This window comes from Copadichromis virginalis, linkage group LG15, assembly GCF_057382275.1.
Source record: "Copadichromis virginalis isolate Kocher_CV1m ecotype Utaka linkage group LG15, C_Virginalis_male_GT1.1, whole genome shotgun sequence".
Classification (NCBI taxonomy): Eukaryota; Metazoa; Chordata; class Actinopteri; order Cichliformes; family Cichlidae; genus Copadichromis; species Copadichromis virginalis.
Genome location: NC_140632.1, coordinates 33,696,126 through 33,716,257, shown reverse-complemented (window position 1 = coordinate 33,716,257; position 20,132 = coordinate 33,696,126). Strand labels below are relative to the sequence as shown.

Sequence of the window (20,132 nt, the reverse complement as noted above, 5' to 3'; positions counted from 1 at the left end):
GCCAGTGCATGTCCAGGCCCGTCTGAAGTTTGCCAGAGAGCACATGGATGATACAGCAGAGGATTGGGAGAATGTCATGTGGTCAGATGAAACCAAAGTAGAACTTTTTGGTATAAACTCAACTCGTCGTGTTTGGAGGAAGAAGAATACTGAGTTGCATCCCAAGAACACCATACCTACTGTGAAGCATGGGGGTGGAAACATCATGCTATGGGGCTGTTTTTCTGCCAAGGGGACAGGACGACTGATCCGTGTTAAGGACAGAATGAATGGGGCCATGTATCGTGAGATTTTGAGCCAAAACCTCCTTCCATCAGTGAGAACTTTGAAGATGAAACGAGGCTGGGTCTTCCAACATGACAATGATCCAAAACACACCGCCCGGGCAACAAAGGAGTGGCTCCGTAAGAAGCATTTGAAAGTCCTGGAGTGGCCTAGCCAGTCTCCAGACCTCAACCCCATAGAAAATCTGTGGCGGGAGTTGAAAGTCCGTGTTGCTCGGCGACAGCCCCAAAACATCACTGCTCTCGAGAAGATCTGCATGGAGGAATGGGCCAAAATACCAGCTACTGTGTGTGCAAACCTGGTAAAGACCTATAGTAAACGTTTGACCTCTGTTATTGCCAACAAAGGTTATGTTACAAAGTATTGAGTTGTATTTTTGTTATTGACCAAATACTTATTTTCCACCCTGATTTACGAATAAATTCTTTACAAATCCTACCATGTGGATTCATGGATTTTTTTTTCACATTCTGTCTCTCACAGTTGAAGTGTACCTCTGGTGCAAATTACTGACCTCTGTCATCATTTTAAGTGGGGGAACTTGCACAATCGGTGGCTGACTAAATACTTTTTTGCCCCACTGTATGAGCAGATGTTTCATGAGGTGTCCTGGCTGATTTCCATCCTCTACACGGACAGTACACTGTTTATGCTTTATATTATACACTCTACAGCTGGTAAGGTTGAATAACAGAACAGCAGAACAGCATGAGAGAGGTGTGGAGTGGCATGAAGACTGTGGTGGGGCATAGCCTGCGGTGTCATGCAGGGAAGGTGGACATACCTGCACGGCATCCGCAATCACTTAAATATGGTACTGGGCCCTGCAGTACTGTTGTTGTTGTCAGTGTGTGTGGCTGGCAGCGAAAGAGAGCTGCAGCCAACTGTGTGTATACAGCAACCAGCAAATAAATGATGCTGCAAAGCATGAAGGTGCACCCGAGTCTGCTGTGGGTTTGTTACAAAGACAATCACTGGATTCAAGCCATCCAACAGCAGGGGAGCTGGGGGTGGTGAGGACAGAGCCAACGAGTAGAATGTGCTTTTCAACAGATTCAACACTGCAGTGAATGCTCAGCCCCCTACTGACTTGCCTGTAGCCACACCACTGTCTCTCCCTCCCTCTCAACACTGCATCGTTGCCTCCTTTTTGAGTCCTGACACCCCTCCCCCACCTATCACACTAACGACCAGGTTCAGAGGCAAATGAGGAGACTCCACTCAGGCAAGTTTGCTGACCAGACGGGGTGAGTCCTCATGTTCTCAAGGCTTTGTCGAGTCTTTCATAAACTGTTCATGTTGAGTATGAGTCTGCAGAGGGTCCCAGTGCTGTGGAAGATGTCATGCCTTGTCCCTGTACCAAAGACGCCATGTTCCAGTGGTCCCAGGATTACAGGCCTGTGGCACTGACTTCCCACATCATGAAGACCTTGGAAAGACTCATCCTTGACCAGCGACCTATAGTCAGACCACATCAGGATCCCCTTCACTTCAGAGGAGCTGAGGACACCATCATCTACCTACTCAGTCGTGTCTACACCCATCTGGACCAGCCAGCGAGCACTGTGAGGGTCATGTTTTTCGACTTTTCCAGTGCATTCAATGCCATCAGACTAATCCTTCTGGGTGATAAGCTGACAGCGATGTAGGTGGATGTGTCTCTTGTGTCCTGGATTGTTGATTATCTAACAGGAAAACCACAATGTGTGCATCTTCAACACTGTGTTTCTGACAAGGTTATCAGCAACACAAGGGCACCACAAGGGACCATCCTCTCCCCCTTCCTCTTCACCCACTACACCACAGACTTCAGCCACTGCACAGAGACCTGCCATCTTCAGAAGTTTTCTGAAGATAGCACGAGCAGAATCATCTGCAGCTCAATGTGACAATGACCAAAGACTTGACTGCAGACTTTAGGAGGACCAGGAAACCCGTGACCCCTGTTTTAATCCAGGGGATCGATGTAGACATTGTGGAGGACTATAAATACTAGATAGATAAGTACACATAGATAATGAACTGGACTGGGTTAAAAACACCACTGCACTCTACAGGAAGGGCCAGAGTCGTCTCTGAGGACTTTGAACATCTTTTGGACAGTGCTCAGGATTTTCTATCAGTCTGTTGTGGCCGCTGCCATCCTCTATGCTGTTGCATGCTGGAGCAGCAGGTTGAGGGTTGCAGATGCCAACAGACTCAATAAACTGACGACAAGGCCAGTAATGTTGTGGGGACGGAGCTGGACTCGGAGACGCAGATGTTGTCCAAGACAAGGACAATGTTGGACAATACCTCCGACTCACTCCATGATGTGCTGGCCAGTCACAGGAGCATGTTCAGTGGGAGACTTAGATTACCCATAATGCACCACTTAACATCACAGGAAATCATTCCTGCATGTGAATATCTCTGTACAACTCCTCCATCTAATGCACAGTACACAGTGCAATAGTTACACACTCTTTTGCATATGTTCTACAGTAAAATAACAAATAACAACGTTTTACAGTTTAGAGTAAATGTCTGTTATATATTTAATCTCTGTAATATTCTGGATATTTATAATTGAGCTATTTGTATATATATTAGCGCTATTTCTTATATTTCTTACTGTAATATATTGTATTATTTCATTAGTTCAGTCTGTTACTGTTGTTATCTTGGAGCAACAGTAACCCACATAATTTCCTTAGGAATTATCAAAGTATTCTGATTCTGAATTTACTGAATGAATCTCAACATCATCAGTTTAACTTCAACTTAATCACTGCTAGCCTTTATGTACCTAACTGACCATGAGCACCACAACTGCTGTGCACCAGTCCGACACACTATTCTTTACTTTGAATCTGTCACAGTACAGCAAACTAACCTGTTTATTGTGCAGTAACCTGCAAAGTATTTTCATGCAACCTTTCAATAGCACAGTCTACCTTCTCAACATGAAAAAATGCAATGACCCATTTGAAATTACCTGCCACTTTATGTTCACTCTTCTTCTATAGGACTAGCTGGTACTGCAACTGCAGTTTATGGAAACATGCAGTTGTTCTGGTATTGTGCCAAAAAATAAAATAAAATAATAACAATGATAATAAATGAATAAATAAACACTGGCCCACTTTAACCTCTGACTATGGCACATCCCTTTCACCCTTGGTGATTAATACATGAACGGGACTTCTGTGTTACTGTTTAGGCTCAAATCACCGTGATTTTTAAAGTTAAAATAACACATTAAACCAAAGGTAACAAGTCTGTTTTGAAAATGTAAGGAGTAGAAATTACAGATACTTCTTAAAAAATTAAGGGAGTAAAAGTAAAAATTACAGTACAGTTCAAATACTTCATTACCTCCCACCTCTGTAAATAGTATATTACAACACTGGAAATAAGACAATGAGAATAAGTAGAACCTAAAGTACTTTCATTATTGTCTTTAGTCTTTATTGCCCAAGGATAGAAACTGTGCAGGCGCATATCTGTGCACAGAGGAATAAGCACACTTAAAAAGCTATTTACAAATTAATAATAGTGAAGACATCTATTAAAATCACATTGCTTTTGAAACTTTATCCAAAAAGTTAGAACCCTGTGCATACTGTAAATAAAAAGAGGTACAGATGATTTTCTAATATTCTCTATATTCAACTGAAATAATAAAATGGAAAAAGTAACCAGATTGTCACTGACATTTGAAATCCTGCAAACAAATTTTAAATTTGTTGTTAACATATTTCAAAGATGCTAAGACAATGATTACAAGCCCAGGAAACATGCTACCTTATTAAGTTCACCTTGACCTTAATAAGTAAGTAATTAATAGTAATAGTTCATCATAATTCAAAAGACTGAACAAGGCCTATACAAAAAGTTTAACCAGTAAATAATAGTATTTCTCATTGCCAAACTGCAAAAAAACTAGATTTCATCATCTATAGTACAAATTCTTAGAGAATCAAGAAAAATCTGTGCATAAAGGTCAAGCTGAAATAATTGGCTAGCAGGTAGCACTGCTGTCATGGTCCAGGGTCGCTGATCCAATGTTTTAAGTTTTTGTTGTAGACTCATTCTTCTTTCTTTTGGATTTAAAAGATGACTTATGGTCAAATTTTGTAATATTTAGTTTTGAGTATAATATTTTGTAGTGCATCTGAGTTCTGTTTTAAGATTTTGGTTTCTTATTTTATTATGTTATATATCTGTCGTGTCCAGTCTGTCCCAGCTTCGTCTTTTTGTTTTGTCGTCACTGTCTCCTGTGACATGTCAGTCTTGTCTCCTTTTTTATTTACCTTTCTTGTTCCCCCATAATGTCCCTGTATCTTTCTGTCTTGTCTCCATGGTCCCTGTTAAACTGTGTCCAGTTTCTATGTCATAGTCTTGGTTGCAGTGTTAGTTTTATTTTGACAGTCCCTCATCTTGTGTGCATTATATTTGGTTTTGCTTCCCCTTGTTTAATTAGTCAGATTCAATTCAGCTGTGTTTGCAGGTGTTGGCACTCTGACATAATCACCTCTTGTTTATTTAAAGCCTCGGTTTGCTTCTGTTATTTGTCACGTCCACCCTCAAGCTGTGTCTCTCGCTGTGTGCCTCCAGTTAGGTGCCTCTCGTCAGATTATTTGTTCCTGCTTTATGTTATGTTTACTTTGAAGTTCTCAGCAGTAAAGCTCCTTTTGAATTTTAAATCTTGCTTTGTGAATCCTGCATTTGGGCCCTACTCTCAACACCACACAGTGGAGCCTTGACAACAGCTTTAAGAAGCGACCTAGATCTATATTGACTCAGAAACTCTTCTATAAACTATTGCTTATGAACACAGTTTGTCACTGCATCCACAAATGCAAGTTTAAACTCCAGCAGGAAAACACAAGATCTCAAAGTTGAACACTGTCCTGAAAATGTCTTCCTTTTGGCCAGACTCTGGTCTGACCTAAACGAAGACATGTTGAAAACGATGGACACCGAATCCTGAGGGGTAAGGTCTATGGTGCACTAATGCACATTTGGTAACTTGCACATCTGTAAAGGCAACAATAAAACTGAACTATGCACAGGCATTTTTTTCCATGCTTATATCAGTAAGATGATGACAAACTGGACATCCAACAACATGGCCCCATGGCAAAACAGCATGCCTGCCTACAGTTCCCACTGAAATTATTGGGTACATTTTGAAATTTAAAAAAAAAGAAGCCAGTGAGGGCCCCAAAGTGTTGAGCAGCTGAAATTCCACAACAGACAAGAACTTTTGGCTTTCATAACTATAGCATATTGTCTCATGAATGGGTAAGTGTCTAACTGTTTGTTTCTGATGACACAAACTAAGTGTGCTAAGATCTTCTTTGATTTCAATAGAAATGTGACATCAGATGTGATGCAGTCACTCTTATGATCTGCAAACTTGCTTTCAGTGCATTCCTTACACAATCCTAGAATAACAGGCTGGAGTATCCCGTTAAAGCCAGTAGTAATAACTGGTAATTTCACATGAAAGGTTGAGTTAGGCAGAACACAGCATTCTCATGTTTGTTCCTCTGTGTTGTTTAGCTGATGAGATGATTATATTTAAGGCCAGTCTGGGATTTAGAGGGATATGGAAGAGTATCCTAGCAGGCTCATAACAGATAGAAACAAATTCACACAGCAGTCTGTCGTTTCTGTATGAAAGTCACATTGGCTGCTGTGGTGTTGTTAATCTCTGCAGCAGTGAGAGAGTCAGCCTTACATAACTGGTTGCACAGCAAAGCTGCTACCTGGAAGAAGGGATAGTAACTCGTGCCCAGCTCCAGCTGTCAGTGTTCTCCCCTCTCTTACTCACATCATATGTCACATGTCACGTTCTGGACTCACTATAACTCCTCCTGAAGACACGCCCCTTCAGCTGACATAACACTAGATGCCTGCAGAGAAAAAGCCTCAGCTAGCAGTGCTTTTGGAGCAGGATTGCCTAATTTCTGGCTACAGTCAAAGTCCATTTTGAGCCAAACAGAGTGACAAGGAAATAGCGGTGGTCTATCCAGAGGACGAATACAAGTTTTCATGTTCAATAAATTACTGAGAATGTAAAGCATGTTAGAGAGTTATCTCTGGGATGCTGGGATGATAGCTCCCTCAGGACTTAAACTCCGGTCAGAGAGTGGGGCACAGAGAGTGATGTCCGGATATACTTTAATGGAAGTTAATAGCAGCTCAACAGTACAGCAGTAGGCATACTTAACGAATGTGGGAGGGGTGGACAGACGTGTGGTTCTGAATAACAAGAAACAAGGAGAAACAATTTTCACATATAAATATAACACTCGTCACTTCCCAACATCATGCCAATATAATGATCTGTAACCCAAATAATCAGCTGAATGCTCTGACATAAGAAAGTCCCACAATCCCATTTAAACAGGCAGGAAACAAGAATATCTATATATCTCAGACAACAGAAAAGACCTAATGCGCCCAAATTAGGAAAGGTCAGCAATTACATGGTCTTCAGTGCCCTCTTGTGGCTAAATAACACAACCGCGGTACACAGATCCAACCCGCAACAAATGCTACGGTGGTAAGTCACATGCCTCTACCACTCTCGATAAATCTCCTAGCATAAACCCCCTGTAATCAATGTCAAAGTACAACCCGTGCTATAAGTGGAAATAGACTCGTAGAACTGGAGGGATTTTGACTCACATTTGCACAGGAACGCACACGGCTGGAGATCGCTATTCCCCCACACTCATGGAGAAAAAACATGGCTAGTGCTCCTCGGACTCGTGATACGGCAGGAGCGTCGTAAAAGCATGTGACGTCATCACCGCAGCAAACAGTAAGAACAAAGTGGAACTTATCGGCAGAAATTAACACTGCACTTATAGCGATGCGATTGAAATATAAGGAGACTTTCGGACACAGCCGCCCCCAAATTTAAGTGATAAATTTGCTCTTCAACTGAAAGTCTAAGCATCATTGGGTTTACAGGCCTCATCATCCTCCCAGGCTGAGAGTCTGACTAATCTGGCAACTGGTCGAAGATATGTCTGTCCCTTGATTGTCACCTCAGCCGCTCTCACCCGACCGTCTGGCCCTGGACAGGCCTTGACCACCTTTCCGATGGGCCACTGCGCTCGCGGTAGTTGTGAGTCAACCACCATAACCACTTGTCCCATGGTCAAGTTGTCAGTTTCCCCCTGCCATCTTTGTCTCCTCTGAAGATCCGGCAGATGGTGACGCAGGAAGTTGGACCAAAAATGGTCCGCCAGAATCTGACTATGGCACCATCGCCGTCTTCCCAGCATCTCACTCGAAGCATAAATCACCTGGGGGAGTGATGCATCTCGTCGCCCCATTAGCAATAAGTTGGGTGTGACTGGATCCGGATCCGCTACATCCGAAGAGACATACCCAAGAGGCTTTGCATTAATGATCCCTTCCACTTCGATCAGCACAGTTTGCAAAACTGCCTCTGTCACCGTATGGCCTCCCAACACCACTTGAAGAGCTGTCTTCACAGACCTTATCTCCCGTTCCCAAGTACCTCCAAAATGGGGGGGAACCTGGTGGATTGAACCGGAACTCAATCCTCTGCTCCGCCAGCTGCTCTTTAATGGGGGCTTCAAGAGCTGAGAAACTAGACCGCAGTTCGGTCTCTCCTCCCCTGAAGTTGGTACCACAGTCAGATAGGATCTCATATGGCTTGCCCCGGCGTGCAATAAACTGACGCAGAGCCATGAGAAAGGCATCGGTATCTATGCTGTCCAACAGGTCAAGATGCACACAGCTCGTAGTCATGCATTTGAATATGATACCCCAGCGCTTTTCAGTGCGCCGTCCCACTTTGATGTTGTAAGGGCCAAAGCAGTCGACCCCAGTGGACCAAAAGGGTGGTTTGTATAGGCGCAGCCTCGCGGGGGGTAGATCTGCCATCCGAGGAATATCAGGACTGGCTCGCCACCTTCGACACTCACCACAGCTGTGCTGGTGCCGCTTGATTGCCTCCCTTCCTCGGAGAATCCAATATTTCCTCCTCATCTCCCCGAACAAGGACTATGGGGTGCATGGCATCCAAGTCCAGACCTTCTGCTCTTCTGAGTCTTCCCCCAACTCTTATCAGTCCAATAGCCGGATCATACTCTGGAGCAAGTGTTAGCAGGCGACTCTGCTTAAGAATTGCCTTACCAGCAACCAGGGTCTGTAATTCCTCGGGGAAGCTATCATTTTGAGCTTGTTTCAGGAGATGCAGCTCAGCAGCTGATACATCTGTAGCAGTCATGACATGGTTTTCGTGATCAGCAGCCGCCCCATGAAGGATCCGATGGGTAGCCTTAACCGCTTCACTCCATTTGCCAAAATTGGAAATTGGCACCATTTGCTGTGGACTGCATGTGTTGGTGGTTCCACAGAATGCTGTTCCTCTCAGCTCCCCATCGTCTTCTTGACCTTCACCTTCATGGAGAGTTGGCCAGGTATCAGGGTTCGTTAAAAGGAAAGGTGGGCCCTGAGTCCAACGGTTTGGTTGACCCAGCTCGAGAAGGCTTTTCCCTCGCGTGAGGTCATCAGCCGGATTGTCCTTGGTGTTGACATACCTCCAACTTGACACCTCGGTAAGATCTTGTATTTCGGCAATCCTGGTACCAACAAAGACCTTATAGCGGCATGAATCAGATTGGATCCAGGTCAAAATGGTTGTTGAGTCGCTCCATAGGGTAATGTCACTGGGTTGAAATGCCAGCTCGGTCTCCAGTACTCTAGCCAGTTGGGCTCCGGCAAGAGCTGCACATAACTCCAAACGTGGCATAGAAATCTGTTTCCGGGGGCTTACTCTTGACCTCGCCATCATGAATGCCACGTGGACGCCGCCTTGGGAGTCCTGTGTTCGCAGATAGGCTACTGCTCCATAGGCTCTTTCGGAGGCATCACAAACTATGTGAGCCCCTCTATCCGGTCTCCCGACGTCGGCTCTTGGTGAGACATAGCATCTTGGTAGTTCCACCTGTGGCAAGTTCACTAGTTCCTTCTCCCACTGTGTCCATCTGTCTAGTAAGGCCGTAGGATGGATTTGTGCATCCCATCCAACTCCTGCCTTCCAAAGATCCTGAATTAGAACCTTTGCTCGAGTTGAGAAGGGTATGAGGAAGCCCAGAGGATCATATTGTGATGCCATCACCCGGTAAACATTCCTCAGTGTGGGCAGAGAGTACTCCACAGGTCGATGCCTGTATCCAAGGCGGTCAGTGAGACAGTTCCAACGAAGGCCCAGAGCTGGTTCTTCTGGGTCTTGGCTGTGCTGGGAGAGCCAAAGCTCTGTGCTGGCTGCTTTGGCTTCCATTGGTAGGTGTTCCACCACCGATGGAACATTACTGGCCCATTGCCTAATCTCGAATCCCCCTTTGGCGAGTAACTCTCGCATCCGATCTATGAGTGTCTTAGCCTCCTCTGCAGATTGGAGACTATGCAAACAGTTATCGACGTAGAAGGCCCTCTCCACCGTGTCCAAGATATCTTCATTACCCTGGCTGTTGTCCCTGACATGTCTTTGGAGGGCATAGGTGGCACAACAAGGACTGCACGTTGTACCAAAAGGCAGAACCTGCCACTCGTACACACTTGGCTCCTCATCCTTCCTCATAGACCTCCATAGGAAGCGGAGCAGAGGTTTGTCCTCAGGCAGCAACCGAATTTGGTGGAACATTGCCTTGATGTCACCACTTATGGCCACAGTATGCTCCCTGAAGCGGAGGAGGACCCCAAGCAGTGAAGGTCCCAGAATTGGACCTGGAAGCAACTGGCTGTTGAGGCTGAGCCCGTTGTACTGGTATGAGCAGTTGAATACAAGTCTAGCCTTGTTGTTGTGGTGAACTACATGGTGGGGTAGATACCATGACTCGCCCGAACAATCCACCTTCTCGGGGGATAGTTTCTCAACATAGCCTACCACCTCCAGTTTATGCACTTCCTGACAATAGGTTTCAGCCTGCCCTGGGTCTCTCGCTATCCGACGTTCAGTACTCCGTAGCTGTGGTAGCAAGGCCAGTCTGGGTGCCCAGAGGCGAGGACTGTCTTTGCGACGGAGGAGGGGCGTTGCATATCTTGTCACTCCCTCCACCTGCACTCTGGTTGTGCGCTGCTCAAGAGCTTCAAGTGCTTTCTGATCTTCCTTAGAACGTGTCGCGGTCTTCACATTTGTGTATGGGAGTACATCTGTCTTCCACAATCGTTCTACATGTTGAAGGAGATCATTGTTTGGGGACCCAGTAAAGAGACACTGTTGCTCTTCCACAGCGAACTGGGTTAAGTTAGCTGGACCCTGCAGAGCCCACCCAAGGCGGGTACAGACTGCCAATGGACCCCCAGGAGGGCCAGACCGTACAGGCTTCGTTGGGACAAGCAGATGAGGGAAGTCTGAGCCAATAAGGACTAAAGGCTGCACCCTGTCGACAGGGGAAAGTGGGAGTCCCTGCAGGTGTGCATATTTTTGCATGAGTGCCTTAACCGGATAACTGTGCTCGGAGAGGCCCAGTTTGTCAGCAGTGAAGGCATGATGGATGTGGTATCTCACCTTAGGATCATGGGCAGGGGAAATCTCAAAGGAGACCGAGGCCCCTTGCAGGTGAATCACATCCTGACGAACAGTTCTTAATGGAAGTGTCTCGGCTTCCTTCCCTAGATTGAGGTGCTGCACGGCTGGTGGTAGGATGATGGATCGTTCAGAACCGTCATCTAGTACAGCAAAGGTCTCCAATGAATACCCAGCATTGTACAGATACACCTTCACAACCTTTAGCAGGACCTTATGCGGACGGTTTGGGTGATCAATGTAGATGGTGGACGTATCTGGGGCAGTGCCAACCATCAGGACTTTCCTAGGCTCCTGTTGGCAAACCTCATGCAGCACTGTAAGATGTTGCTGTTTGCACACTTTACAGGGTGCCTTCAGGGTGCACACATCAGGTGCATGATTCCGTCCACAACGCCAACAACCTTTATCTTTGATCCACTCTGCAATTTGGGTGGTGGACAGTGTCTTAAATTTGGGGCAAAGATTAAGGTAGTGCTCACGGGTGTCACAGTATGGACAGTAAGGTTTCGGCTTAATCTTCCCTTTACTGGGAGGTGTCCGATGACCTGGTTCCAGATGAGCTCCATCCCCCTTCCTGTTGTCTGTGTTGTAATACACCGTGGAAGGATATCTTTGGCTTTTCCTGCCTTTCTGACCTTGTTTGGTCTGGTCCTGAAACATGTCGGCTGCCCTAATAGATATGCGCTTGGCCTGCGACTTCACTTGGAGCCAGGCCGAAAAATCTGGCAGGGTATATGTCTTGTCAGTTCCAGTTCTCAGTATCCCACGACTGAGGCTGTACTCAACAAACCCATCTCTGTAGCTTGCTGGGAGCTTACTCAGTAACTTATCGACATGAGAGCCACATCGCAGTTCGTAGCCGTTTTCACCGTCCAGTGATCGAAGCATACCTACTAAAGCTTGCACATCCAGAGCAAAATTGTCGAAGGCTTCTGGGTCCCCCACCCGGATTTGGGGAGAGTTCAGGATAGATCCAAGCTCACTCTGTACGAGCTGACGAGGTTGACCATATTTGTCTTGGAGAGCCTGGAGTGCTGTAGTATATGGCAGGGGATCATGCATATATGCTTGTGCTAGTCTGTGAGCACTTGGTAGTTTTAACTGCTCCAGAAGGATTTGATATTTGAACTGCTCTGTGAGATGAGTATGGCTACCAAGCAGACTGTCCAGAGCCATCTTAAGAAGCGCGAAATCACTTTCCTTACCACTGGCGAAAGAAGGTAGTGCTGGCTTGGGGATCCCATACGAGCTGGCAATTAGCAGTTCCATCAAGTTGTTGCCATTGCTGGCAGTAGGTGGCAACTGTATCTCGGACTGTAAAGACGGCGCCGTGGGCCCACAGCCAGCTGGTCCGACTTTATCCCGCAGGCGGGACGGTAAATCAGGAAGCGGTAGAAACTGACTGGGTGTTGAGTATGGCACTGGAGGAAGCCATCCCTGGTGTTTCACCTTTCCAGGAGGCTGTGATTGTCGGTTAGGAATATTAGAGCTGTCCTCTGCTGCAGGTCGGAGAGTCTGAGTCGAGTAGGTAATAGAGGGGTGATTTCCGCCTGGCTGCTGACCATACTGATGACCAGCTGAGGGAGTGTCCATAGCAGGACTGATATGTTGCGTTGGACACTCATGGAGAGTTTCAGATACTGGCTCCAGGACAGACGAGGAGCTGGTGGGATGTAAGGGCTGCGAATCTGGTACTGATGCATCCACTGGCAAGATGGAAGGTGGGAAAGCATTCGCATAGCTGGTCATATTACGTTGCTGTCCGTTATGTGCTGGGTGCTCTGACAGATTCACTTGGGAGTTTACACCACTGCTGCAAGCCTGCAGGCCCGAGTCATACTCACAGTTATTTAAAGGTCTAGGTGCTGGCAGCCCATCTTCTTGATCACGAAGAAAAGCAGCAATGAGGGAAGCTCTCTTTAGCTCCATCTCCTTCTCTTTGAGTCGACGCTGCATTGATAGACGTCTGGTAATAGATTCTCTGGTGTTGTGAGCAGTACGTGCCTCTTCGTCTAATTGACGTCTTTGCCTTTCTTGCTGCATGTATAGTTCTTCCTTCTTACTGAGGGCTTCCCGGGCCTGAGCATCCAATGTTAAACACTGTTCCTCAGCTAGACTCTCTTCCATCATCTGCCGCTGCAATTCTGCTAGCTCCATGCCCTTCATCTTCTCTTCCAACATCGCTGTCTGCAAATCAGTTAGCCCTGCGATGATAGAGCCTCCCGAAGGTGAGTGACCACTAGCCTGGGATCTAGGTTTACTGCATTGAGAACCTGAGGCATGTGATCGTGAAGCGGTCGAGCGCTGCCTGGCAGAGCGCTGATCTATAGCCATCCCTGCCTCTGCACCTGCTGTTGGTTTATCGGTGGATGTACCTGATTTGGGTTGATATTCAACTTCATAATCATCAAAGTAAGCCGGGAGATGTCTCTCTCGCTGAGTTTTCCGTCGCACGGATATGTCAGGGATATCCTGGTGCTTAAACTCCATGTCGTCCTCAGAGTAGCTATCTATCCGGCTCGAAGGACCACTTGTTAGAGAGTTATCTCTGGGATGCTGGGATGATAGCTCCCTCAGGACTTAAACTCCGGTCAGAGAGTGGGGCACAGAGAGTGATGTCCGGATATACTTTAATGGAAGTTAATAGCAGCTCAACAGTACAGCAGTAGGCATACTTAACGAATGTGGGAGGGGTGGACAGACGTGTGGTTCTGAATAACAAGAAACAAGGAGAAACAATTTTCACATATAAATATAACACTCGTCACTTCCCAACATCATGCCAATATAATGATCTGTAACCCAAATAATCAGCTGAATGCTCTGACATAAGAAAGTCCCACAATCCCATTTAAACAGGCAGGAAACAAGAATATCTATATATCTCAGACAACAGAAAAGACCTAATGCGCCCAAATTAGGAAAGGTCAGCAATTACATGGTCTTCAGTGCCCTCTTGTGGCTAAATAACACAACCGCGGTACACAGATCCAACCTGCAACAAATGCTACGGTGGTAAGTCACATGCCTCTACCACTCTCAATAAATCTCCTAGCATAAACCCCCTGTAATCAATGTCAAAGTACAACCCGTGCTATAAGTGGAAATAGACTCGTAGAACTGGAGGGATTTTGACTCACATTTGCACAGGAACGCACACGGCTGGAGATCGCTATTCCCCCACACTCATGGAGAAAAAACATGGCTAGTGCTCCTCGGACTCGTGATACGGCAGGAGCGTCGTAAAAGCATGTGACGTCATCACCGCAGCAAACAGTAAGAACAAAGTGGAACTTATCGGCAGAAATTAACACTGCACTTATAGCGATGCGATTGAAATATAAGGAGACTTTCGGACAAAGCAGGTATCCGTTCTTCTTCCAAACATTTATAGACTGATGAGATAGTTGCATGAAGTGTCCTATGTGTGGATTTGCCCACAAATCAAAAGTGCATCATCACTATGGATCCATCATGCTACATTCGTGCTGTGGAAATGTGTTTGATTTCTTATTTTTTGGTATATTTGTCACAAATACATGTTTGAGATCACAAAACAGTATGTACAAAATGTGCCACAGTGTTGGCGTGATAGGTTTTCACCCAGGGGAACCAGGGTTTGCATTTCCTGTTAGTTTAACTTTTGTTTAAAATTTTAAAAATACATAAACATATATACGTTTTCAGTTACTGTTGCTGTTAGATTGGAGTCATACAACTGTGTAATCTTTTTTGTAAAGATAAGGAAAGTCTAGTCAACTAGTAGACTAACATTTGCTCATTCTAGAGTAAAATTATTAAACAGATTTTATTAGTAGTAGTAACGCATATGCTTTTACAAGTTTGTTTCTTGGGATGAGCCTTTCGTTTTCATTTCTCCATTATCATCAGTAAATTTCAGCTCATGTCATAGGGAAAAATACTTTTGCTGTATGGCCTATGGAGCTCTAAGGACCTTGGAAAGAAAAGCGACTGGACTTCTTTAAGTTTCTTGAAGACATTTCACCTCGTATCCAAAAAGCTTCTTCAGATTTAAGGGCAATTGTTGGAGAGTCCAAGGTATTTAAGCCCTAGTGGGGGTGTCCCACTATTATTGACCCCTGCTGAACAGGGTGAGTACAGTTGTGTACTGTATTTATTCTTATTGTATTCTAATTTTTGCCTCATAACTTTTGCACTGTCCACTTCCTGCTGTGACAAAACAAATTTCCCACGTGTGGGACTAATAAAGGTTATCTTATCTTATCTTATCTTATCTTAATCCTGTGCCTCAGCACATGTGGGGCTGCTATTTATCTAGTTCTTTTGTGTGCTAAATTGACCAAACCCAAACCAAAAAACCAAACCCCTCCATCAATCTTTCCTTTGTTTCTATCTATTCAAATGGTGCAGTGCGGATTTTAAGGAGTGTCTCCCTACATACATAATGTGATTGATTCTGAAGCATGAGTTCATTTTTAAATACTAATCAACTGCTTTTTATTTTTTCACATATCTAAGATTGCAGCTGTAATTTTTCCTAGTCAGCCTTAGTTTTGAGAGCTTGAATTATTATCTTGTCCGTTCACCAGAATAGAGAGAGAAAACACTTTGTCCATTCCATGCTGAACTCTGTGTGGATTAACAACTGTAAATCCACTGTTGGTTGACTGTGCTTAGATTAGACAACTAGGCCTGTGCATTAAGCAGTGATTTTACTCTGCTGCGAACATAGACACAGACAGCTGGAGGAATAATCATTCCTGTTATACTTCTTTGAAGTCTTTGCAACACATGCATATTAAGTGCATTGCATTGCCTGTGGAACATAAAGTCCCCGCTGATGGGGCCGCACATTCCTAAAGAAATTGTCGTGCACGTAGATGTCCACTCCAAACCTCATGCTCCATGTCTAATGATGACATTTATGCAAACCTTTGCAGTTCACAGACAATGAAAATGTAACACACAGTAAAACCAGAAAGAAATCCCACTGCAGAGTTCCTCAGAGTGACATTGGTGACATAAAAACCAGACTGTCTCAATACTACAAATAGAACCAATCCATACAAGTGTATCTGCCCTGTTTTGTAGACAGTCATGAAGGTGGAGCTACATAAATACATTGCAGATTGATGTCATATGAAATATTCCAAATATTTCACCAAACTGTCTGCTACTGTTCATCTATTAAATGTGTCTCACCACAGTCCAATGGGAGCAGTGCAGGTGCTTTAATTATAAGCACAGAAACCTTATTAGCTCTCCTTATACACTGCTGACGATAAACCTTGTGTACTGTCACACTCTGATATACATTTTAGAAGCAGTTCAAACACTAAACACTTCTTTCATTAGTTACACTGCAGTCGCTACTTTTAAAGCCAGAAGGGACTGCAACAGCTGGTGCACACTTTGACTTCTTCCTCATTTAAATGACTGCACGAGAGTCTCACAGGAGTCACGTGTTAAAGAGCACAAGTGATCATGGAATGAATCTTTTTTAAACTAAGGGTTACAAGGGTCAGTCAAGAAGGAAAGAGTCAGAGTGGTATCAACATTGACTTTAGGTTGAACAAAATTTGGAGAAATAGACTGGGAGACTATGTTAGTGAAGCGCTGAGCTGACATATCCAGTTGCCTCTGTAGGTTTTCTATATTTCTCAGAAAACACATGTCTTTAAAGAAATCAAGAACACATTACTCTTATCATGATGGAAATTAGCAGCTATTGGAGCTTACCTGCAAATGCGGGCCTCATGGTGAAATCGTGTTCATCAATGCGCAGGAGGTGGCTGGTCTTTACCTTCCGGCTTTTAGTTCCATCCACAACTTTCTTTGATAGAGGACTGATGACAAAAACCAGACAGAGAAAAAAAGGGGAACTAAAAGATAGGATTAAGAAGTAGTGAACGTTTGCTAAAAGCAAAAACTGTCAGGTGCCCATGACTCAAATCATTCTTACTCCTCATATTCGTCAGTAAATGATTCCTTCATATTGATCTTTCAATTTAGCAGTGGTGAACAACATCCACAATCCTCACTCATTGCAAAACACATACCACATTTTCTATGAACCCAACATGATGATGATTAACAGCTGAACATTTGGGCTTAATTAGAAGGAGACTGCTCTGTGACAAAATAAGTCAATAGTTCAGTTGTGTAACCAGCTTATTATTACTTATTACCTTTATGATTTAAAACTAAATGACCTCTGCCTACATGTGTGAGCTGAACCTGTCACCCTGGTTGCCTAGAAACCTCAACTTCCTAATGTGATAATTTGTCTATACTAGGCCAAACCATCAGCTTTCCTAACTCTGACTAAAGAAAGGACAAAGAAAGTAAAGATGAAATCAAGAAGTAGTACCACATGAGACTCTAAAAGTCGTGTGCTGTTTACTAATGCGGACGTTGTCACCCTTAAACTAGAAAGACTGCTGTTGTTTTATTAATGGTCACAATGATAATTCTGTTAGGAACAAACAACCATTACACTATCCAAACAACAATAAATAAAATAAAATAATATCTAATATCTTTTCAAACTTTGCTTTTATGACCCGTAATTAATTTGCAAATATTTTTTCTTGAAATTTACAAATGTAATTGTGATTGAGTGTGATGAATACATTTATAATTATAATTTTTATTATGGAAAGATTGTGGTCACAGTTAAAAACAAATGTGAACAATTAATTGCAACATTGGAATGTTGGGCATAAAAGACAAATGTGTTACACACCTGTCCTCCATCCTGGTCTCAGAGCCTGGCCTTACAATAACAACAGTGTCAGGTGTTCCAGCAAGTTCCCTATAAGACATATATTTATATTCAAATGAAAAATATTTAGGAACTTTGTGCATTAATAAAAGTCAACTAAATTAAATCACACAATATATTGCAAAGTTACAAAATATAACACAATAAATCTAATACATATAAATAGCTCAATTAATAAAGACATTTTACTCTTAAATCTTGTGGGAGGTGAGTTGTTGCAAGTTAAAGTCACACAGTTAAATGCAATGCAAAGGTTGATGGATGCACATTTCTGAATTTTGGTGACAAAATAACACACTATACTAAGTTGCTGTCACTTGTGGTATGAATGGATCATGTATGAATGGTGACCCTTATGAGTTGCAACCAACTCTATTTACATATAAAATGAAGGAAGAAAAGCAGTTAGCAAGTGTCCAAATAATTATGATCCACAAACACTGTAAGAGCCCAGTTTGAGGTACAGCAAAAATAAAATTAAAAAACGAGTATTAAAATACCCTGAGAAACTACTGGATGGGCAAAAGGGACACAGGGGAGACACAGGGGAGACACATAGCATGACGGTTTATGACACGACCAGGAACTGAGGGAAACTGGGGGATTAAGTACACATGTGACATAATTAACTGGAGCTGGAACACACAAGAAAACACGAGCTAAATCTGAGAAACAAGACTGAAACTAAGCTGAGCACAAGGCACACAAGACCAGGGACTGGTGGTAAATTAAGACAGGAAGTGCAGAAGTAGACTTGACATGTAAACAGCCAGAGAGAATGCTGATATACAAGAGGGATGCTTGGAAGGAAAAAACACAAAGATGTGATTAAGACAAACTGGACATGAGGGGGAACTAGCTGAGACTAGAAACTAGAAATATCCATAAGTGAACTATGAACAATGGGGCATAATATTAAACATAGGGGGAGACTAAAACATGAGAAGCTGGAAGGAAATCATAACATCATAACTCAGAACTGAATCAAGAACACACAAAAACTGGGGGAAAACAGGAACCATGACACATGTGAAATCAGGAATAATCAGCAACAGATCAACAATGAAAAGGGAGAATTATTACGGAAGAAACTAAAGGAAACGTGAGTCTGTAATCCGACGTTACACGATCAGCATCAGTAACTTGCACATCTTGTTAGCCAAAGAGATTAAATCCAGGATATAGAGTCATGGAGTGCTCCTGTTAGAGAGCTGACAATCAGCGAACGATAGCAGCTAAATAACAGGCAGAATGATAATTCCTAAAATTCTTGCCCCCCACGGACCCGTTCCTGCTCCCTTCACAGAAGTCCTGATAACTAAAATAACATCTGTATAACACGCTGTATCTCCAAGCATGGTTTTCTTTGCTGTAGATGATTTCTCGAAGCTCGAGGACAGCGGATTGCTGTTCTGTGGCTGCTTTTTACGCACGGTTTGGTTGCATAAACACACAATTAGTTACCATTCAAAAATGAACCGGACTGCAAATTGGTAAAATGTATTTAGCCACGGGGAATTTACACTTGAATGCTGTGATTCTATGTGTTCGTAGAAAGAAAGACTAAAGACTTAAATATGCTGTTCAGTGCCACACTAATGTTTTAATATGATGGATGAACCACGAGTGAATTATCTAGACGTGCAAAAAGATTTACGTCACATTGCTGTTTCATTTCATTTGGGGTTTTTGTTGTTGTTGTTGTTGTTGTTGTTTTTCTTTTACTTTAAAATACAACGAAACAGAGAACTTACTTTGCTGGCTTATGAGTCCCGGCCGGTGCCGGCCACCGTTTTTTCCTACTTCTGTGTTTCCGGCATTCCCCGATCAGACTCACACACAAAACTAGAAGCAGGACCCTGGTGTAACGCGGCATGATGAGTTAGAAGTCCAGCTGAGAGTCGATTAGCGACGTTTTCCTTCCACGCGCAGCACCCTCCGTGAGCCGTACCATGTTTCTGTCTAAAGCAGGAAGACAATCGAGCTTGAGTCTAGAGACTGTGGTGAAGGAGTGCGCCAGTTGCTTCGCAGAGAGAGACTGATGGTGAAGACTGAAAAGCGCCGTGATTGGTCATCAAACTCCAGAGGTGCTTTTCGTGGATAGGAGCGCGCAGCTTCAGGACCACATGTAGCGTCACATGAAATAATCAAATATATAAACAAGCACATAAACATAATGAACGCCTGACGAGCTGGGAGTGATCGTTGTATTAATATTTAAAAAAAATAACAATGAAAAACAATATTTGCGAGCTACACTCCTTAGATTAATTCCAGTCAGCTGTATGTATGACTGTCCGGCATTTGCGATATCATTTTCAGTTTACAATAGGAGATATATACATTATAAAATCAGAGGTTTCGCCAAAATCCTCTACTGTCAGTCAGGACATGATTCTCTACAGTAAATTTCTTCCCAGATAATCTGACGTCAACTCAGCACCAAATTTTCGAGCAGTCTTTGTGGGTGTTGAGGACGATGTGCTCTTAAATGATTAGAATGCATTATCCTAT

General features: G+C 43.7%; 1 protein-coding gene across 1 annotated transcript in view; it reads right to left on the bottom strand.

Annotated features, from left to right (window-relative positions):
• LOC146692809 (gamma-aminobutyric acid receptor subunit rho-2-like) overlaps positions 1–19,688 on the bottom strand; it is a 34,552-nt gene extending 14,864 nt beyond the window's left edge. Inside the window, exons 1-3 of the mRNA XM_085433007.1 lie at positions 19,373–19,688; positions 17,580–17,648; positions 16,574–16,680 (exon numbers count right to left, since the gene is read on the bottom strand). Of these exons, the coding sequence (XP_085289133.1) occupies positions 16,574–16,680; positions 17,580–17,648; positions 19,373–19,494 (298 nt within the window). The 5' untranslated portion in view covers positions 19,495–19,688. The remainder of the gene's footprint in view (positions 1–16,573; positions 16,681–17,579; positions 17,649–19,372) is intronic.
• Positions 19,689–20,132: the final 444 nt, after the last annotated feature.